Below are 20,462 nucleotides of genomic sequence, written 5' to 3'. Positions count from 1 at the left end.
AAAATCTCTGACGCTGTAATAGCACAATTTTTTCCTTGTCTCCTTCGTTTAATTAGGTATCGTGTCTGATTTATTTCCACGTTTGGAGGAGAAACACGTAGACCACGGAGTATTGGAAACGCAAATTCGTGCAGCGATTGCGAGGATGGGCCTAGAAGAAGTCAACGGTATGCTAAATATGTACATGTTTCGTTTCGTTAGTGTTCGGATCGTCACAGTTTACTCCAGCGTTCGAAATGATCAAAAATGTTATTTCTCGTTTCACTAAACTCTATTAATCGTTATTACGTTATTACGTTATCACGTTATTTCGAATTCTATACATTCTTTGTGATATTCTTTTTCGAGATGTTCTTGGTGAAAAAGCTGCTTCGCATCGACGTTGTCTCGCAAGCGACTCTTTGACAGTTGAGAACTTTTACTAAATAATTCAGTCATCCAAATAACTGGAAGTTAATCGAAATGAAAATTAAAAGTTGGACCACACGTTTTCCCATAATAGCCGAATCTTTCGATAGAAGATCCGGCTTAGATAGAACTCCGTGTCCGAACGTGCTATAAGGCGATGATCGAAATGGTCGACGTTTTTGATTGCAGAGTTCGTGAAGAAAGTTATCCAATTGTACGAGACGACTGTGGTGCGGCACGGATTAATGCTGGTTGGTCCAACCGGGTCGGGCAAGACAAGGGTAAGTGTTTATCTAAACTCGCAAGAACTTTTCTACTCTCTTTCGTAACTACGTTACAAAGATGTTGGTATTCTTCTATAGATACGAACTCCGTAATCCAATATTTCTATTTACAAGGATACTTTTCGTTAGATTCGACTGCTCTTTTTACATCCACGTTCTTCGATTAAATAAATACGATATATCGACACGAAGTACGCCATGTACGCTATTAATCCGTTAAACGTTTGAAAGTGATCTCGGTAAATCCAAGTTGTCCTCGATATCTTTTTGTATCAACGTCGACATATGCGTACCAAAGGAGGGTTGTGTTTGAAAAATAATCGAAGAAACGATCATAACGCGCAACCGCAACCGCTACAACGCGATCTGTTAGAATACAAAGATTAAATTTCGTTGGTTGAAGATTAAAAGAATTTGTCTCTGTATTTGCTCGTTTCTTTCTATCCTTTATATCGTAGAAAGACGAACGTGTTACCAACTTACGAAGGATATTTTTCCAAACTCGTCAGTTTTAGACAAACTCGCGCGTTTCGTTGACGTCTTCTTCGTCGGGCGTCCAATTTTCAGCAACGGTACAGCGATGTCGGGCGGCGATCGGGAAACTTTCGCCCCAAGTGACTTGGCACTGAACAAATTACAGTAGATTCGATCGCGCACAGGTGATGCACAGTTGCGCGAATAAAGGGCCGTTGTCGAAGCGATAGGCGAAAGGCAAATCGATAGTTTGGTTGTTTGGAAAGTTAATTTGCACGATCGATGGAACCGGTGTCGACGATTAGCGAACGTGACCGGTGTTCGTCGAAACGATGAAAATGCATTTATCGAAAAGATTATAACGGGCGGTGATCAAGCTGATTACGGCAGCTGGTGATTCTACGTTTGCATCATGATTCGTCTAACATCCGGTACGATGGAGGAGTAAATATTGTAAAAGATTAAATTGAAATTATCGCATGTATAAGGTTGTTGGAGCGTTCGCGGAGAGACACGATCGCGAGGAAGCGCACCAACGGGAGTCGTAAATTCCCGTTACGATTAGATAATCGACGCCACGAAACGATCGTTCTCCTATTTCGTTTAGGACAATAGAGCTGGTTGAACTGATTATTCCGACAAATCGTGGACGTATAGATATAAGTTAAATAGATGACCGATCTAAGTGCGGAAAATCAGCAAAGTTCGGTGACCATGCTGTCACAGAGGAAAACTATCGCTGATTGTTGGTCGCTCCACCACCGATCGCTTGCGGCTGGAAACGACCGTTGAACGTAGGAAAAACCCGACGGAGCAACAACAACCGTAAGGAACGTCTCGACTTGAATACGTTTTATAAGAATTAACGGTCCTAACGGTAAAATACAAATTTATGACAGTCGCTTAGGATTATCGCGGCCCGATTAACTATATTTGCACAGCTAGTGGCCGCCTCGACCGAGGGATGGATCCTGAGTTACGTAAAGAGTCTCCGATAGTATGACACGCATCGCTGTATCACGATATAACATCGAAGAGCGTTGTTGCAAAAAGTTCGCTTTTTCCTCTTGAAAAATCAGTCAGAAAGTCAGAGTAAAGCGACTGTATCGGGAACACGTATTTCTTTCGGTTCGTCGTAAATGTAACAAAGACAGGTTGAAATATCGCCGAAACGAACAAAACAGTTGGTTGAATTAGCGTTCGAAGCAAAGAACGATGTAATATGAATTTTTGTCTGAATTATCACGACGCACACGTATATCGGGACACGTTTCGGTTTTCGGTAAGTCGTATCTAGCGATATTATACCGTGCTATCGATTACGCGAGACTCGCCCTCTCCAACAGGCTACGTATAATACAACTTTGATCCCACCGCGGATTTCTCTCAAAGTCCAAAGATTAGTTGGAATTTTCTCGCGCGATCCACTCGACTGCACTGTCACGTATTCGACGAACTTTCGCCATCGGTTTGCCAACGTGGGCGGGAAAATCGGTAGCCGTTGATCTAACCCGTTTCGTTATTTCTTCGCCGTAAGAATCTTTAGACACGTCGATCTTTCGGATGGGTAGACTTGCTTATACGGCGTAAGGACGTTCTTAGTAAGGCGTAAGGCGCAGGGGGAAAGAGAAAGTTTGATAAATATGGTGCGCGATGCGAAAGGAAAGATAGATGGAATCTTTTTGGTAGAATTATCGAAGATGATTGAAAACGAGGATGCGTATACGAGGTTTATACTTACTAACGAGGTCGTTCGACTTACTTGTAATATCGTTATCGCGTTAAACTTGTAACAATTTTTCTTCCTTATCTTTATCCTTATCTTTACGCTCTGTTGAAATGTTATTTTATATATATTTCCCATTACATCGCGTAAATATCGATTGAAAATAATTGTTATTATAATTGTATCGATCAATTTCAATTAATTATTCGATTTAAGATTTATCTGAAAATAGAAGAATCGTAATTAATCACGTTGAAGAAAATTTTGTAGGAATTTTCACTACCAAACGGTTTGTTCAAACAACATTCGATAATCTCGATAAATTTCACTCTCGAATCTCCGAAGAATCTTGCCGATTCTATGGAATTCTGTGGCCAAAGTTGCCAAACAGTTACCTGTGTTTGTCCGATTTCCATGTCCTCGAAATATGCTGTCGGCACGAGGTCAACGATTTCTTCTCGTTTCCAATCCAATCGACTAAAATCGTTGTTATTCTCGTACCACCGTGTTACGCTATTGGATCACCACCACGGCCACCGTATTTAACGTATTAAAACGAATGCTGTTGAAACTCGGGAAGAAGAGGCGATACATCGACGTACGTTGTACGTATGTCAGGGAGGAGTTGCGCAAAACGAGATCGGTTAGGAAACCGTAACTATCTGGCCACTTTCCGTAAAGAACGAGAAAACTATATGGAATTTCGTTTGTTACGTATTTGTACGCCGATCTCATGGGACGAGGTAATTAAAGTAGATCAGTTTCAATTTTTTCAGTGTCTTGGGTATATTTAAAAATATTTACCTTATATCTAAATTATACGGTTAGTCGTTAGTCGAGATATTTACAGTAGCGATTCCTTTTACGCTAATTATCGGTAAATATGCTGTTCCTTCGAAATCCAGCCTTCGAACAACGCGAAAACGATTTCTACAACTCGATATAAAAAATAAAACAATTACCTAGGTATTTCGCTATTTATACGTATATAATTCACATAATTCACTAAAAAAATGCTGTTTCAAAGATAATAGAAACATATCGGTTTTACGTTTTCTTTATCGTAGGGAATTTCGTATAAGCGAATTTGTCTCGTATCTTTCAGACATTCTGTACGCACGAAATATCTATGGATATGGAATAAAAGTTGAAAAATTCGATTTACGTCGATTCGATCGCACTCGCGTCAACTTTCTTTGCGTTTACAATACGCGAGTATCGAAGAAATCCGATAATACGATACGATGTAAAGCGGAAACGCGGATTTGCCAGTTTTGTCAACGACTCTACGCGATACAGCGGGTGCAAGAATTGCCTCGAGATAGACATCGACGTTGTTCGTAATAATAATGTTTACGAAGCTGTTTCGTTCCAATTACCTGCCGAACGATCGATTATATCAGAGCAATCTTTTCGTTTAATAAACCAACTCGGCTCGTTCGCGTATCGATTACGCCGAGTTTTACTCTATCGGTAATTAGGTAATTAGACAATTAAGTAATTATGTAATTAGGTAATTAGGTAATTAGGTAATTAGGTAGCCATTGAATTTTAAACGCTCGACAATTTTCAAGTTTCGTTGGTATTTTACGAGGTTGTTGAGCGGTGCGAGACAAATAATTTATAATTTAAACAAAGACACGTTTAGAAGACGTTGAGACATTTATCGTTTACTTACGTATAGGTAATTCGGTCGAACGTTCCAAGTGGGAAATTTGATCGAACGTCGGAGCACTGACAAAGCGTAACGATACACCTGTAGTTTCGTATAATTTGTCTAATTTCTATCATCGATACGTAGTTTCCACGATACAAGTAAATGCCACATAGAAATAACGAATTTTACAGCGAGTCTGCGAATTTTTCCATGCAACGTTCCAAGATGGATGCTATGCTAGATACGCGTGTATTAAACCGAGGTGTCGAGATCGTTGAAAGTTACAAGTTTATCCTTTTGCTTTTAATATAAATATCCTTTTATCCTGTTTCGAATAGGATAGAATAGGATATGTAGGTCTTTGACTTATTTAAATCACCGGTAATCGCATATAATCGCACATAATCGCGCATAATCTCCTTCGTCGAGGATCGACCATTTACTCGAAATTTCAAAAGATCTTGCAAAGATGAAAACCGGTAATCGTCGTAAACTCGTAAATATTTTCTATTTTCATTTCTCGCTTACACGATCGAGCAACGTAGTCGCAAACGTTTCTCAGACTTTTCACGCTCAGTAGCTCCGACAGCGGAACAAAGCGGTTCAACATGGATATTTGATCGCGTTACACGCGTCGTTTTGCTCGTCGAAGTAAACGGATGGTCGAATCGAACGGCGCTACGAAGACGACGACGACGACGACGTAACAACGAGGGTGAGAAACGGGCGAACATAATGGTGGTGCGCGTCGCGCGTCGCGCGACGCAATTGGGATCGCCGTGGTTGTATACTTGAATTTGCTCGAAAACGTTTCCGTCGCTCCTATACGTTATCGTCGTAGGTTGCAATGGTACCTGGTCATGGTTTTCAGTATCTTGCGCAGCAACTGTTGCAGACAACGCCTAAACGTGATGCCGCACATTGCGTACAATAAGAAATTGATGCTGAAGTTGGTGTAATAGAGGAGCATGAAGAACTGCTGCAAACACCAGAGCAGGTCGGGCGTGTTCTTGCGGGCCAGCGTGAAGAAGAATACGCACAATCGGATCACGTAGCTGGAAAACGAGAGTTTGCTTGCTGGTAAATCGAAGTTGCCAGCTTGTCGGAACAATAGCGCGTATAGGAACGTGCGAATGTGCGAATGTGCGAATGTGCGAATGTGCAACGCGAGCAAAAGCAAACGCGATGAATTTGTATTTATTGCAAAGAAAACGTTCATCGTGGGTCGTCGATGGTGGAGCGTAACGTAGAAGACGTTATCGCTCTCACCGAGATATCAAAGATATTAAAAATCAACGTATCGAATATATCGATAGATGACCGTTTACCTCGGCAAATTGAGAAGAATGAAAACGGTGCTGATGAGAAGCAGCATTTTCGTGATGCTCTGTTGATTCCTCGTCGACACGAGATTTCTCGAGGACGATCTAATATCTGCAACAGAGAAAGAAAAAGTATCGCAAGTGCGGTGCGAGCGGCCGGGAATTTCCGCAACGACGTTCGAATAACTCGACTTTTCGTTTCGCCTTCTGTTTGCTTTTCCTTCTTTCTTTTTATTTATTTTTTTTTTTTTTTTTTTTTTTTTGAAATGTAAACTATCCGTAACCTACTCTGGCCTTAACAGAATCCATGTACGGAGACTACGAATCGAAAGGTTAAAAAATGCGCTAAAATCGGACGATTTCTTCGAAGTAAACGAATCACGAGAAGAATAGAGGCGTACGGCTTGAAAGCGTCCGACAGTAGTTCAGTCGGTAATTTGGCCGACCAATTTAACGATCCAATCTTTCGTCGCCCTAACGAAACGTTACGGTTCGCACGATTCGTTTTCGTTCCGTTTCGCTTTACGCTAGTCTAGTCTGTCCCTTTCCGCGATAACAACACCAAAGCGATGAAAACGTCATACTCGACTAAATTTTGCTTGCTACTAGAATCGAAGTATTACGCGGCTGTCGTAGTTAAGGTTGAACGAACCTCGCTTCGTCCGACGAATTTCCATCTCGGTTGATCTTATTAATCGTTAATCTTAAAAGAGAAAGAAGCAGCAGCCTGCCCCTGCTTGGATCCATCTTGAAAATTCTTTCCTCGGATTTCTATAAAACTGAATTACTAACGCGCACGATGAAACCACCAGTTGCGTTTGAAGCGGACCTAGGAGAGTCAGGACTAACGACGTTTAATAGGAGATCGAATCAGATCGGACCATCGACATCGACATCGACGTCCAATTTCGTAGACCGTGAGACGAGTTTCGTTTCACGGACTTGATTCTAGAGTTGGCAGAGAATAGGCGAGTTATTCGACCGTGTGGTTTGGCCTGTTTTAGATGCTTCGCTTTCTACGTATCTGCACATGGGTAGACACAAAGGATACACGTATGTGTGTACTTACGTATACAGCGAGTTGCTATTTCGGGTAACTGACAAGCGTTTCGTGGGGTTGATGACGGCGCGGACGTGGTTTGATGCCGAGAGTGATGAGAATGGTTGTTCTTGGACGAGTGAAACGATTGCTGCGAAGGTGGCCGTCGGCCTCCGACCACTGGTCCCAGATTAATGCCGCCAGCGCCGTTGTTGCTGCTGCCGGCACTCTGAAAACCGACCAACAACTTTACCAACGATGAAAGCGATTTCACTAACGCGACGTTTGTAGCTTTAAAACGTAGCGAAAAGTAAAATTAGAGCTGCGCCGGCGTGTACGCGTGAATTAAAAGCGACAACACGGTGGGGAGAAAGCCGATTCGATTAAGCGACGCGACACCGCTACGACGAGAGACAACCTGCTGGCAATAAAGGTCCACGGGAAGCCAATAATTTTTCAGCCACGATATCAGTTTCTTGAAACGCTATCCTACTTATTATCGGGATGGTTAGATGGGCTACCGTATCGTTTCCCATGCTGGTCACGAACGCGTTACTTAACCACGATCCTCTAATAAGCGATACGCGTGTCTCATCTATCATAATCACCTTAAATGCTGTTTTGTCTGCCGAACGGTACGACGAGAAAAACTTATCCTTGCTTCGGATTAAACGATAGATATTACGACTAATGAGGTATTTGCGTCAAAGGTACGGTCGACGTACGGTTGTTGGCAAACTCTCGATCGAAACGCGAATTTATTTATCTCGGAGCTATATCCGAAGCAAAATCGTTTTGCCACGGTTTCGGTTAAATTTCGGTTAAATTTCGGTTACATTTCGGTTGATCTCGAGCGAATAGTCATCGGCCGAGAATTCGATTCCATTTTATGGTGTATTTTATGCTGATATTTTTTAGGGTGTACGCACGATTCGGGATTAAATTCGTCTTCTATTTCGAGTCCGCTTCGAGCGAAGATACGGCAGCAACTTTGCGCGAATAAAGAAAAGAAAGTAGGAAATAAAGCGAGCAGAATTACTTTTGCAATTGTCGCGCACATAGATTCGGGCATTGGCTGCTAATACGCTATGGACAAAAGTGGATAAAAGTGGCATGGTTTCCGAGCGCGAGTAACGATTTGCAACTCGAACGGGCATATCGATATCGCGCGAACGGGCCGAACGATGGGAGGAGAATGTAGGTTAACCAACGGCTCGTCCAAGTTATTTACACCCGATCACGATGAATCGCGAGAATGGACTTGATCGTCTCGTCGACTAGGAGACGAAGGAGAATGCGAGGGAAAATTGTGTTTCCCTGTCGTAGAAAAGAAAAGAATTGTTTTCGTTCAAACGCGTCCATCTTTATTCGCTTTCTATCGTAGCATTTTCACCGAGAACGATCGAACATCGAAGTCACAGTCTCTCGTATCTTTGTACAACGTTTTAGATTATTCGACGTAAATCGCAGCTGTGGAATCGGCAAACGTTTTGTCCGAGAAAACGACGATCGTCGTCGAGTTACGACACGACTCGCCGCTTACGCGTCTAGCGTATAAGTCTGTAAGCAGAGTTTGCGTATCGATCGGAGGAACGAGCATCGCGTTCGATCTTTGCGAATCGTTCGGAAAATTGCGTCGTTCGATTAAACGGCATCCTATCTTTAACCGTCTAAAACGAATATTCGCAAAAGTACGAAACGGGAGCTTGATTCGAACGAAGAATTTCAATTAGGGTAGAAAATAAAGATGCAAACGCGAGGAATGAAGTGAAGTGAAATGAGAGTTTCTCGCGACAGAGCCCCGCTTCTTGTAACAGCTTTTCTTCCCCTTTACGCTTTATAACGTTATCGTGACGAGAAGAATCCCGAAATTCAAAATGAAAGAACCGTCTCTTTATTTGCATCGTTTTCTTTTCGCAAATTTGCATCGTATTTATTAATCGTCGAACGGTTTTGTCGCGATCTTTCGCTCGGTCATTTGGTCGTGTATCGCGGTATGATCGATTCTTTGGGAGGAAAGAACGGAAAAGAGTTGGTTTCTTCGATCGGTTAATCCAGAACAGATTCGTGAACGATAGAACGAAGAATTTAGTACCGCGAAACGTACGAGTCTCGCAAAATTCGTCCAACGTGATCAAACACCTTCTCCTCTTCTTTTTTTTTTTTTTTTTCTTATCGGGTCACGGTCTATCGAAAGAGGCGCCTCGTTAAAAAAAAAGCGATATCGTTGGTAGAGTCGACGGAAAAGCGCACGCAAAGTGTGAAATCAGCCAGCTTTATGCAGATTTCATGGTAATATCGATTGCGAGAGTGTGTGGGTATCGAGTATACGTGATTCGATCATCGTCCCACTTGGACTAGAGCGGCGCGTGGCGTTGATAAAGTGAGCCGGTATATCGGGTGACCCTGGAAACGCAGAATATTTGAATAATTTATGATAAGAGAATAAGGAGGTGCAAGCGTGACACTATGTCGAACGGAATATAGCAGGGGTCCGTAAACTATAATTCCCGTAGTGACGTCGCTAATGAATACCGTAGATTTCAGTGCTATACCGCCGGCACCTCGTACGCTTTTCCCCATGCCGAGCGTATTTCGTTGGAAGCGAATTAAAATTTATCGCCTGGTCGATAACGGATACCTATCCGTTAAAGGAAAGAGAATCGTTACGATTATAAAACGCGAAGGCAATCGAAACAACCTGAAAGCTTTACGGATATTTTTTCTTTGGAACGAAATTAATTAGGCGAGCGAATGCGCGATACTCTTTCTTTTACGAATCGATTCGAACATCGTGAAAGAGACGGGCAGATTTGGTTCGTAAACCTTTGAACGAACGATTTTCGGTCGACAAACGGAAGCTCGAAGAGGAAAAGCGTATTCTTCGAGTTTTCGTAATAGCACCGATACGACACGCGCGAATACAACCTGCTGTTTCTTGCGCTTGGCAACGAACCACGCTCTAGAAAAGCGCTCTTCTTCTTTTCATTTTCAACGAGTTCCGCCTCGATGGTTCGAATTAGCTTTGCGGGAAACGAAATTGCACGGAACACGATATCCACGATGAAGATGCACACGGTCGTCGCGACCTGACGCGACATCACGCGACGTCACGCTCCTGTCGTCCAATCGATTCCATTTGTCGTCTCGTTACGACAACGTTATATTCGCAAGCTAAACCGTCGCGTAATACGTCTCAACGATCGATGCTTCTGCCAGTTTCTCGATTTCCATTTAACAAAACGTCGACCGAGATCGTTGTTAGCGTTGTTTCCTGACAGCCGTTGCTCTCATTCTCCCAAGTTTCTATCGTTCGATAGATTTTGGTCGGTTGGTCGATCGACAAACTCGTCAGCAGCCATTCGTTAAGCAGTCCACGTTTCCGACGCACTGACACGCTGTAATTTCATTTAAACGCCAGAGTCCGATGTAACCTAAATACGGTTAAATACGATTTAATCGCCGACAGAGTTGACACGAAACGTACGCGTACGCGTACGCGTACGCATACACATACACATACACATACACATACGCAGTACGTTCGGATCGTCGAGTTAACTTTGCTTCAGGGTCGATAAAACGGTGTTGCGATTGTAAGTACTCGTGCAACGTACGAGCGGTCGTCGTCTCGATCTTAATACATCGTGCGTCACGCGTCCTAAACCATTCGTTTCGTTGCTTTCGTTTTGATTATTCCGTTAACCGATATAGCAAAACGCTCCGTACGATTCTTTAATCCTACGTTACGTTCGCGTAATACAAAATATATTACGTGCTTTAACGTAACGATAAAGTCAATAGTCAGATAATCGATGCGATTAACGCGAAATTACTGATTCCGTGAGTTTCGAATTTAACGCGTTTCATTTGTAGCGAATATTTCTCGCACACGCATACGCACACGCACACGCACACGCACACGCACACGCACACGCACACGCCTGTAATACTTTGAATATCGAAGAAAGAAAGCTTTGATATTCGAGGCAACGTTTCGTTGGGGGAAGCCTGCGTTTCAGAAAACGAACCAAATTAAAAGAAACCGTGTTTAAGAACGCGATTAATTAGCAGTTTTTGAAAAGGCAATTTCGTTTCGTCGTCGACGGCTTTTTCATTTCTGTGTGTAATAATACGAGTCACGTGGCTACGCCCCGTTTATTTATCGAGAAGCACTCGATAATGTTCTGCCAATGACAGATTTATCGCGACATTGGCAGAGGTAGGATGGGAAGAGGCTATCGCGTTTGAACGAATATCAGTGCGCGTTGCGGCGAAGAATAAAATCGTTTAACGATTCATTCGGCACCGTTCCCGCCCCCATGCATCCACCTACCATTGATTCGTCGTACCGTCGAAGACAAGCGAACTATTATAAAAGACAAATTGACGAATGAAAGTGTACCGTCGTGCCGAGCAATCGCCGTTTACGCTCGAATATCGAATCAGAGAATATCCATAGAGATGGGGGCGATTCGCTGTCGTTAAATTCGCATCTTCGAACGATCGTGGCAGCGTGGTTCGTTGTACGGAAGGACGTTTCGATCCGGTTACGGAGCAAAACGACGCAGATCGACGTATATCGTAGCCGAGCGATCGAAAACTCCGCAAAGATGAATGGCGACGATTACGCAAGCCGAAGATATTTATACGTTGATCGAAAATAGCTGATTCGCGGTTACCGACCACCGGAAGACGAGACCAGAGGGGGAAAAAATCAACGAGAACTCGAGAAGCAATTATGCCATTCTGTTTCGTATCGGTGATCGATCGTCGTTGCGTTTGGTTCGGCGCCGATGATTCCGTGTCGCAAACGGCAATAAAATTTCGCATGCGAGAACAACGTCTTTCGTGACACCTTAATTTACTTGCGGCGATATCGTACATATATTTAAACCACCTAGAAACAGTTATGCCTTCGTGTGATCGTTTTCCTTCGTTCCTTTCATTACGACCTAATTAGTTGGAAAACCCGCCACTCCTCGAAGAACGCTACGCCTCTCATTTTTTCATTCTATTACCTTTCGAAAAGTTCTTCTTTCGAAAGAAGTTTGATTTTCCATTCGTCTGCCCTCCTAAATCCTCGATCTTTTTCTCCGATACACGCACGCACACACACACACACACACACACACATATACGCGGTTTTTGCGTACGTTGGCTATATCGAAAATTACAGTTGGCTCGAAAAGTCCGTAGCGTTTCTGGCTCGAACGATATCAAGTTGCGCCGTGTCTAGTTAACCATATCGAAGAGAATTACTTTTTATATGAATTTCCGAGAAAATACGAAACGCTGAATTCACCGTTCCTAGCCGATGCTTCGGCAAAATGAAACGTTGAAAATTTCAACGAGATAATTGTGTATCGACGACAAGGACGAGCAAACAGAGTACGTCTGGCAGAGCTCAGGTGGAATATGCAACTACCGTACGCTGGATAAATCGTCTAAATCGACGGTTCGTCTTATATACGCGTGAAAGATAAAAAGATTTGATTTATACCGGGTCTCTACTTACGTCAAAGTAGATAGATAGCCAAAGAGACGCGAATCAACGTGGAATTGTCGTAAAATGCTCGTCTAGCCAGCCCAGTTACCACCCTTTCATCGCAAATACGTCTTTTTACTTGCTCTCCGTCGCGTCCCTGAATCTAATTGCAAGGTACGCGTTGGTTTGTCAGCCGCCTTTGCTGCTATGCGCGTTACCAGGTCCAGAACGGACCGCCGTCTTTTTTCTCTCTTTTATTCTTCCTCTTTTCCGTATCCGTATTTCCCTGTCCTTCTTTCCGTCCTATTGCGATAACAAAGTATCGTTGGACGTTGAATCAAGTTCACGCTACTCTCTCAGCTTTATCACACTCTGTTGCCGGATTACGTCCACGCAAGATTCCTTGTTATTATTCGTTCGGCGCTCCGCGATGGCACGTTATACATTTATAACGGCTAAAGATGGATAAAATTTCGCTTACATACGATGCGTGACACGAATATATATATATATATATATATATATATTTTTTATGAGTCGTTTATAGTTACATTTTAAGACTACGGTCAATTGCACGCAATATCTCGCGTATCGAATCGTAAATCGCACAGCGTTAAATAATCGTATCGCGTAGAACTTTGCGAAAGCACCGGTGATGAATCTGCCTGTTACGTCGTTAGCCCGTTTATTGGCTAGACGCGTCCGCGAACGGATGAAAACGGAGGAAAAACGGAGGAAAAACGGACAAAGATGGATCGAATTCGGGATACGTAGCATCGCGAACGTACGTTAACCCGATGCCAACCTAAGCTACCTAATGCTTGCCAACGCTTTTAAACTCTGACGAGGTTATTCGTATGTGTTCTACGCGATCCATTCGATTTAGCAGACGTAGCTATAAATTGGAAGATTCGAATCGAACGAACGTTAGAAACGCCGTTCTGTCGCGAACGTTTTTACAAGCCACAGTCGGATCGGATCGGTCGAACGGATCGACTATTTTCGGAATTCGCGATACGTTCGTTCGCGCGTATGTACACGTGTTCACTCACGCGTGTAAAATCTAAATTACCGAAAACGCGGCAGACTATCTCGAAGTTTACATAACGTTGAAGTAGCGTCCTTTAGAGACGCGGCAATTCGGAACAACGTTTTGCGTGTAGCGACGCGACGATTCGTCGAAAGTTCATAGACTCGAACCAATCTAATTTTTCTGGCTATACGCTATTGCGAAACTCGACGTTTGCGTTGGTTTGCTCGTTGCAAAGTTATAACGAGTTTCTCTGTTTTTAGTCGTTGTTGGCCGTGTTGTCAGATCGAATCGATATAATTTAACGCAATTCGATCTATGTTTTCCGTGGACGGATAAATTGGCACGGATAAATGGCTCGAACGAAGAACGCGTCAAATACATATTTTCGAACGAAAGAAACAGCAAAGGTAATAAATACGCGAATCGTGTACCGTTTGACTGCCCGTTAACGATAATAAAAAGTCGCGTTAACGTCTAGGATCAGATACATCGGAGGATACGAGTTAATCTCGTTCTCCTTTCTAATTTCAGCCTATAATATAGTTTAGTATATAGTATAGATGTCTGCCGATTGTAAGCGAAAGGTAGGAGAAGTAAAAGGTTCGAAAGGATCGAGCAAATTTAAGAGGAAGATATATGCGTATTCGTTAGGTTCTGAGCGATTGAAAACACATTTGCGTTGAGAAGGAGAAAATCGATTTGAGACAGCCGGTCCAAGTTGGCACCTATCGTGGCTACCGTGTAATATATTGCTCCCTCTGTATACGCACGATCCTCTGGTCCGATTGGGATTTTATGTGTCTAAATAAATGTCTTCGGTCGGAACACTTAATCCACGGGAAACGTTTAGGTTAGCGAACCACATTATTCGAACATCATCGTGCCGGATTAGAAAAAATAACTCGAACGTTCGAGCTTCTTTCGAAAAACAAGTGGAGCCCGAGGGAAACGTTTCTAAGCGTGCATTTCACCGCCGATGTTTGTCTTGCACGCAAGAAAAACAAAAATACAGTCCAGTTACGAGACCGAAGCCAAGCGCGAAGACGGCGTGCATTGAAAATAGCGACGTCCATTAACCGTCGAATCTTTGAACGAGACGATGAGAGGGCGTCGCCTTTTTTCTCGTTCGATTCGTCGCTGGTCGCTGGAAATACGCGCGCGCGTGTCAAACGTTTTTCTCGAAAGGGAAAGTTAACCAAGAAGCTGTGGCGCTTTCGCGAGCGAAAAACCGTTTTAAACGTAAACTTGATATTTTCCGTACTCGCGTGATTCTTTGTTCGAGCGAACGGCTTTCGTAAAAAAGAACCGCGTCGAGAATGGTAACGATGCCAACGTGCGTGCCAACGCACAGACTCGAAGAGTAGGTCGAAGATAGGTTCGGAACGTTTAGGACGACGTTTCGAGTATATTTCGATCGTTACAGTCTGTGCAGATTGGTCGGAATATCGTCGTTTCTCGCGATAGAACCGGTTCCCTTTGACTTTCCTATTACGAATAATATAAAACAGGCTTGGATCGAGTCGAAATCGAACGATATTAAGAATAATTTTGTACGATCGACGCGCGGTCCGATGAAAAGCCAAGTTCGTAGGATGAAAGTGAAACGATGTACGTTCTTACGATCGGGTAAATGATCGTAACGAGATGGAAAAGGATGAAACGTCGCGAGTTATAACGCGATCGGCGACGGTCTGGTAAAAGCCAAACTTAGATACTTGAATGCTTAAATACTCGACTTTCAGAGCGAATTATTTTTACGAAAGAAGACGGAAGCGTGGGATAAATTGTAGCCGATGTACGTGGCGGCGGCGCCGGTCGCGTAGTTACCGTTCGTACGTGTGACCGATAATTATCGATGTTTAACGTTTAGCATCGATTTCGTATTAACGTTCGAGTTTGCCCGGATCAAACGACCTTACTAGAGTTACTAGAGTCGATCGGTTTGCTTGGCGCGACCTACGCGTACGTACGACGTACAATGGAAACCTAATTTACTAAGTTTATCGCGTAATCGCGGTACGTAACGGTCTAATCTCTCGATAACCGTCTCGTCTCGTCGGACGATTTTCACTCACCGGAATCTGATTCAGATTGATGTCCGACTGTTCTCTGCTCGGGTAGTCCGTGGACGTGGTCGAAGACTGCTTGAATCGCCTGCTGAACCTCAACAAGTTCCTCATGATCATAGTGTTCATGACGATGATGAGTACGAGCGGCGCGATTAGACTGGCGATGCTGTCGATTATGCTGATTATCTTCATCGTCTCCAAGTATTCGACCTTCAGATCGCAATAATCCTCACCGTCCCTGTTGATCACTCCGGCCGTGACGAAGGAGTAGGAATGACTGGCCAAAGCCAAGATCACCAACACCAGCACGATGGTCTTTGCCCTGGCTATAGTGCATATATGAGGTCTGTGCAGAGGGTACTGAACAGCTATGAATCTCTCCACCGTGAACGCAACGATTAACCAGACGCTCAAAGAGCTGCAAACGGCGCTCACATAGACCAACGTTTCGCACCAACCCTCTTTATTGAACACCTTCCATCCTAGCGTGTTGTTCAACCAAACTAAAAGCAAAGTGACTAAGAAGCCAAAGTCGGCGGTGGCCAGGGCGGCCAGGTAATAGCTGGAGCTTCGTATTCTCAGATGTGTGTTTAGAAAGACGACGCAGGACAACAGATTGCCTACCAAGCCTAGCAAAATGATGGAGGGAATGTAGTACTGATGAAAGAAATCCAGTAGAAAGTATAGAGCGTGACAAGCTTCTATCGGTTTCTCCTCGAAATCTAGGCTCGAATCGAAGCTTCTGTTTCTGTAACCGTAATGCGTCAAATTGACCCACGTGGTTGGGGTGGCGGCGGACCGTCGGGAACGTGCAGATACGTCTACGCTCGAGGAGTCCTGAACGCCGCATCTCGTACGTAGATTGTACGTGGACGCGACGGACAACATGTTTCCTTCTCTTTACCTGTATCTCTTTCCTCTCTTATTTTCCATAAAACGCGCCGATCTGCCTCGAAAGATTCTCTACGAAAGATTCGAAGCGGCCTCGATTTCCATTTTCTATTTTCACTCGCGATCTTCGCTCGAGTTTTCGCAACACCGATCGCAAGATCCGACGATCCCGTCTCTCCGTTATCGGTTCGTCGTTTAAAAATTTCGCTCGCCGACCGACTCGAAATTTTTATCGGTCCGACGATATTCCAACAACTGATCGCGACTAACCAATTTTCCTGATTATCTCCAACCAACGAATTATCCAGCTTGCCGAGAGATTCAACGTAAGTTCGGAATACTATCGGGAGCGCTATGTCCGCGTGAGATTACCTTGGTTACTCTTTTAGTTAGCATTCTTGCGCGTTTTTCTGCCAGTATCGTGTCACGACGATCTTGCACGACGATAAGGTAAATCTAACGAGAAAAGTTGATTAAATTCACGGAGACGATTCGCGTAATAACGGAAGCTGGGGCAGGATGAACGATCGGATCGAAAACATTCGACTTTCGACGACAACGGATCGTCCAATTTCGAATATAAGAAGGAATATAAGGTGTTTCTTAAACTTGTTGGTTCGAGTTCTTCTCGGATATCGATCGACGGTTTTCAGTAACGTTTAATATTTCCTGAAATTCCTCGAATTCTTCGTCCATTCTCTCGACGGTCGTCCGTTTGTTTGTTCGTGAAAGTAGGAAATATTATAAATATCTGTCCACTCGTGCGGAGGTAAATTCGGTTCAGAACGTTCGATTCAGAACTGGCGAACGAGTGACAAGTGTTTCCAACTAGCTGTTGAAAAAAAATATTCCTCTCGTTTCGTTCGTAGATTTAAATCCCACACAATGTCAATAAACACGGAATGTTTCTAACTGGTGGCGTACGTGTGGCACGGATCGATTTACTTTGATATTCTTAGATCTCTGAAATCTTTCGATTATTCCACCAAACTGGCGTATCCGCGATTGTATCGCCGGATACCGCGACAGGTCTCTCGATCCTTCCAATCGACACGGACAACGTTTTAGCGAGTAATTGGTCAACCGACGACTAGTCGGCCTTCGATATGCATCGCGTTCGCAAATTCGGAATTCGCCGATGGGAAATAACCGCCTCAGAATTTCACCAACGGATCTTCGTCTCGATATCGCGGAATGTTTAAAAAAGTGGCCGCGAGGTAATCTCTGGTAATTTGGATCTAGATCGTGGAAGAAAGATCGGTGGTCTGGTCCGAAAGGTTCTTCGAGGCCTGTGGCGTTTCAGCGTGTTCGCCTTTCGGAGTCTGTCGACGAGCGACCAAGTAGTCACGAAAATAGTTCGTTCCAAGATATCCTACGCCCTCCGTATATCACGCTGCGTATTTTTTCGAGCGGCCTACGAAACCTTATCTCCGCCTCTATCTAATTACCATAAAATAGAGCGTCGCTTTCGTTTCCGTGCGCTACAGAGCACGGAAGACGATGGTCGGTGCGATCGGAATACGCGTGTCGCTCGATGAATTCCAGCGAGTCCGAGTGGTCGTTCGGATGGTCGTCGTTCGACGATCGAGTCGGTTTCCGTGGAATGGTAAGATAAGCGCGATCGCGCCGCTGGATGCGCCAATACCTGAAAGTGGAATGCAACTGAAGGAGACGAGTATCGATCGGATAGCCTGCCGTTAGTTACGGAAAACTATCTTCGTATCCGACGAAATCTCTCGAGAGTCAACAGCGACAGCTTTCTCTGTTCGAGCGATTCGCAAGTTTGCGCGAACACTGGCCGAGCAGCGCCAGTTCGTTTCTTTCAACGTTTCGTCTTTTTTCTGCTTACGTTCTTTTCTATTTTACGCGTTGCACTTTTTACTCCGAACGGACTCGTTCGGCCCGCTTTCCAACCTTTATCGCCGGCAGACTTGAAATTCCTTTCTTCCGGGCCAAGTTGTTTCCGCGTTATTCCTGTCTCGTGGATCAACTTTTCCGTTTCGATGCTTGTTTCTCTTCTTTCCCGAGCCAACGGCGTTCCAGTTCTTCTCGTTGAGAGAGAGAGAGAGAGAGAGAGAGAATCGTGCAGGAAGCTAACCGATTACAGCTTCGTGTAAATTCCACTTCGCGATATTATCCGTCGTCCGGGATATTCGCACACGATTGCGAATCGAAAATTTCATCGGAATACACATAACCCGCCTACTTTTCTTCTTTTCTTCCTTTTTTTTTCTTTTCGTGAAAGTAGTTTCGAAATTGCAGATTTTCTCCCCCTATTCTCTGAGAGTTTTCTGCGGCGTTTTATCGAACGTTGAACGCGTCGTAATCATCTTGGTTCGTACGAGTTTCGACAACGTTCCAACAAGCGTGTCGATAGAAATTCGAAGAGAAAAAAAAAAGGCGGTTTTGCTTCATTTCCGTACACACGGAGGATCTAACGCGTCGTTCGATTCACCAAGGCTAGGATAGCGTCTGATCCTGGATCCTGTCATTTTTATAGGATCCCGCGATATTTTAATTATTCGACTCGGTGGTCGATCTCGACGCGGTGTATGACGCGGCCGTTCGTACGTTCAACGACTCGTTCGGATCTGTCGCAGGTCGGTCTCGATTTCATCGATGTTGATCGAATTGCTACTTTTACCTACCATGTATCGTCTTTTACCATTGCATCGACGAGTACGAGCAAACGTTCGGCTGTTTGATAATAATATTTTTCATTCGCTAGCTTGTGTACTTGATCGAAACCGTCGCCGTTTAAATCTATCGCCGATAGAAGCGGAATTTGATTTTAAATTACACGTGGATTTTCGATCGAACGTACAAATTCTGTATATCGTTATATTATACGTATGACGAGAAGACTGAGATCTTTCGTTTGCCTCGAAATCACTGAAATACGGTTTTGTTCTTTTCTTTCTTTTCTTTTTTTTTTTTTTTTCTTTTTGTCTTAGAACGTGATTAAATTAATGGCAATTATATGGTTCAACGAAGTAATCTAGGTTTTTCATGTGGCGCGATATATTTCGAGGAGAAACGGTCGACGAGAGCGGCGGTATCGGAGCGTCGTGCAACGAGAAACGACGTCGGATAAACTGGAAACACGATTCACGGTTTCGACGAGTTTGCCGCCCATCGAATTCCTTCGCATGCGCTTCGCAAGCTCTCTCGGGGGGCCGTTGGACGACGCGACGACGCAACGACGCAACCACGCGACGCCGTGCCAGCGGCATCCGACGCCACGACGCGCGACATCCGTTCGTTCGCGCGATTCACGCGTTCTCCGACCTTGGCTTGCCTTCTATCGGTCGCGGATACGGTATGTCATTGAAAACCTAAAACGTAAACTAACGATACGTAGAATGAGAAAATCGTGGTCCGAATTGTACAGGATTCCAGGCTTTCCAAGCAAATTGTCGCAGGTGCGATCACTTTGAATCTCGATACCGACGTAAATGCGTACGTCTTATGGCGGATCGAGCAACTCGTACGAAACGAAAATTACGTCTCGCCGAGCGATAGGCGACATCTGGCAAAGTAGTATACACGTATCATAACGGACCAACTTGCAGTGAAACGAGTCGACGCGCAACCAAGCAACCACGCTACTACTCTCTCTCTCTCTCTCTCTCTCTCTCTCGATTCGAAAGTTTTTCCATTGCAATATTCGAAATTCGATAAAGCGGACCATCGCGCGCTTCCTCGTTTCGCATCGAATGGACCGTGTAAGGTCGTTACACACACGGAACGTTCTTTTCGCTGGAAATTACCGGCAAAGATACTTTAACGTCCGAAGAAGGACCTTATTTTTAATCCTATGCATCTCTGACCAGGCATTTTGCGCAATTTTCCCGTATTTGCCTGTATCGAGGTCTGACTCGTTGCGAACTTAATTAACCCGGATCGTGCAGCTTGCGAAATGCTACGCTGTTTTCGATTGGACGGAGCCACCTATAAGAATCCTTATACAACGTGCGTATCTTCGCGTACTCATACGTACTTTATATTTATTTGTTTCAAACTGTATTATTATTGCTATCGTCGCTACGTATAAAAGAGCTGAAATAATAT

General features: G+C 44.1%; 2 protein-coding genes across 2 annotated transcripts in view; one reads left to right on the top strand and one right to left on the bottom strand.

Annotated features, from left to right (window-relative positions):
- The window catches only part of LOC126878250 (dynein axonemal heavy chain 1-like), a 55,352-nt gene that overhangs the window by 13,243 nt on the left and 21,647 nt on the right, over positions 1 to 20,462 (top strand). Inside the window, 2 exon segments of the mRNA XM_050640838.1 lie at positions 57 to 167; positions 598 to 689. Coding sequence (XP_050496795.1) covers positions 57 to 167; positions 598 to 689 — 203 coding nt within the window.
- On the bottom strand, positions 3,660 to 19,996 carry LOC126873088 (thyrotropin-releasing hormone receptor-like). The gene is made up of 4 exons (XM_050633604.1): positions 15,507 to 19,996; positions 6,941 to 7,139; positions 5,878 to 5,983; positions 3,660 to 5,604 (listed from the first exon to the last, which is right to left on the bottom strand). Exons 1-4 carry the CDS (start codon positions 16,386 to 16,388, stop codon positions 5,379 to 5,381), a joined length of 1,413 nt encoding a protein of 470 aa, XP_050489561.1. The 5' UTR covers positions 16,389 to 19,996; the 3' UTR covers positions 3,660 to 5,378.

Source organism: Bombus huntii, chromosome 2 (genome assembly GCF_024542735.1).
Source record: "Bombus huntii isolate Logan2020A chromosome 2, iyBomHunt1.1, whole genome shotgun sequence".
Lineage (NCBI taxonomy): Eukaryota > Metazoa > Arthropoda > Insecta > Hymenoptera > Apidae > Bombus > Bombus huntii.
The sequence above is the reverse complement of the archived record's forward strand: the minus strand, read 5'-3'. Positions and strand labels throughout refer to the sequence as shown.

Excerpts from the sequence above, each read along its gene's own strand:
- LOC126873088 (XM_050633604.1), bottom strand. The coding sequence starts at position 16,388 with ATGTTGTCCGTCGCGTCCACGTACAATCTACGTACGAGATGCGGCGTT. Across the intron at positions 5,984-6,940 it reads AATAGCAACTCGCTGTATAC|ATATTAGATCGTCCTCGAGA; the intron begins GTAAGTACACAC and ends TCTCTGTTGCAG. Across the intron at positions 5,605-5,877 it reads ATTCTTCTCAATTTGCCGAG|CTACGTGATCCGATTGTGCG; the intron begins GTAAACGGTCAT and ends CTCGTTTTCCAG.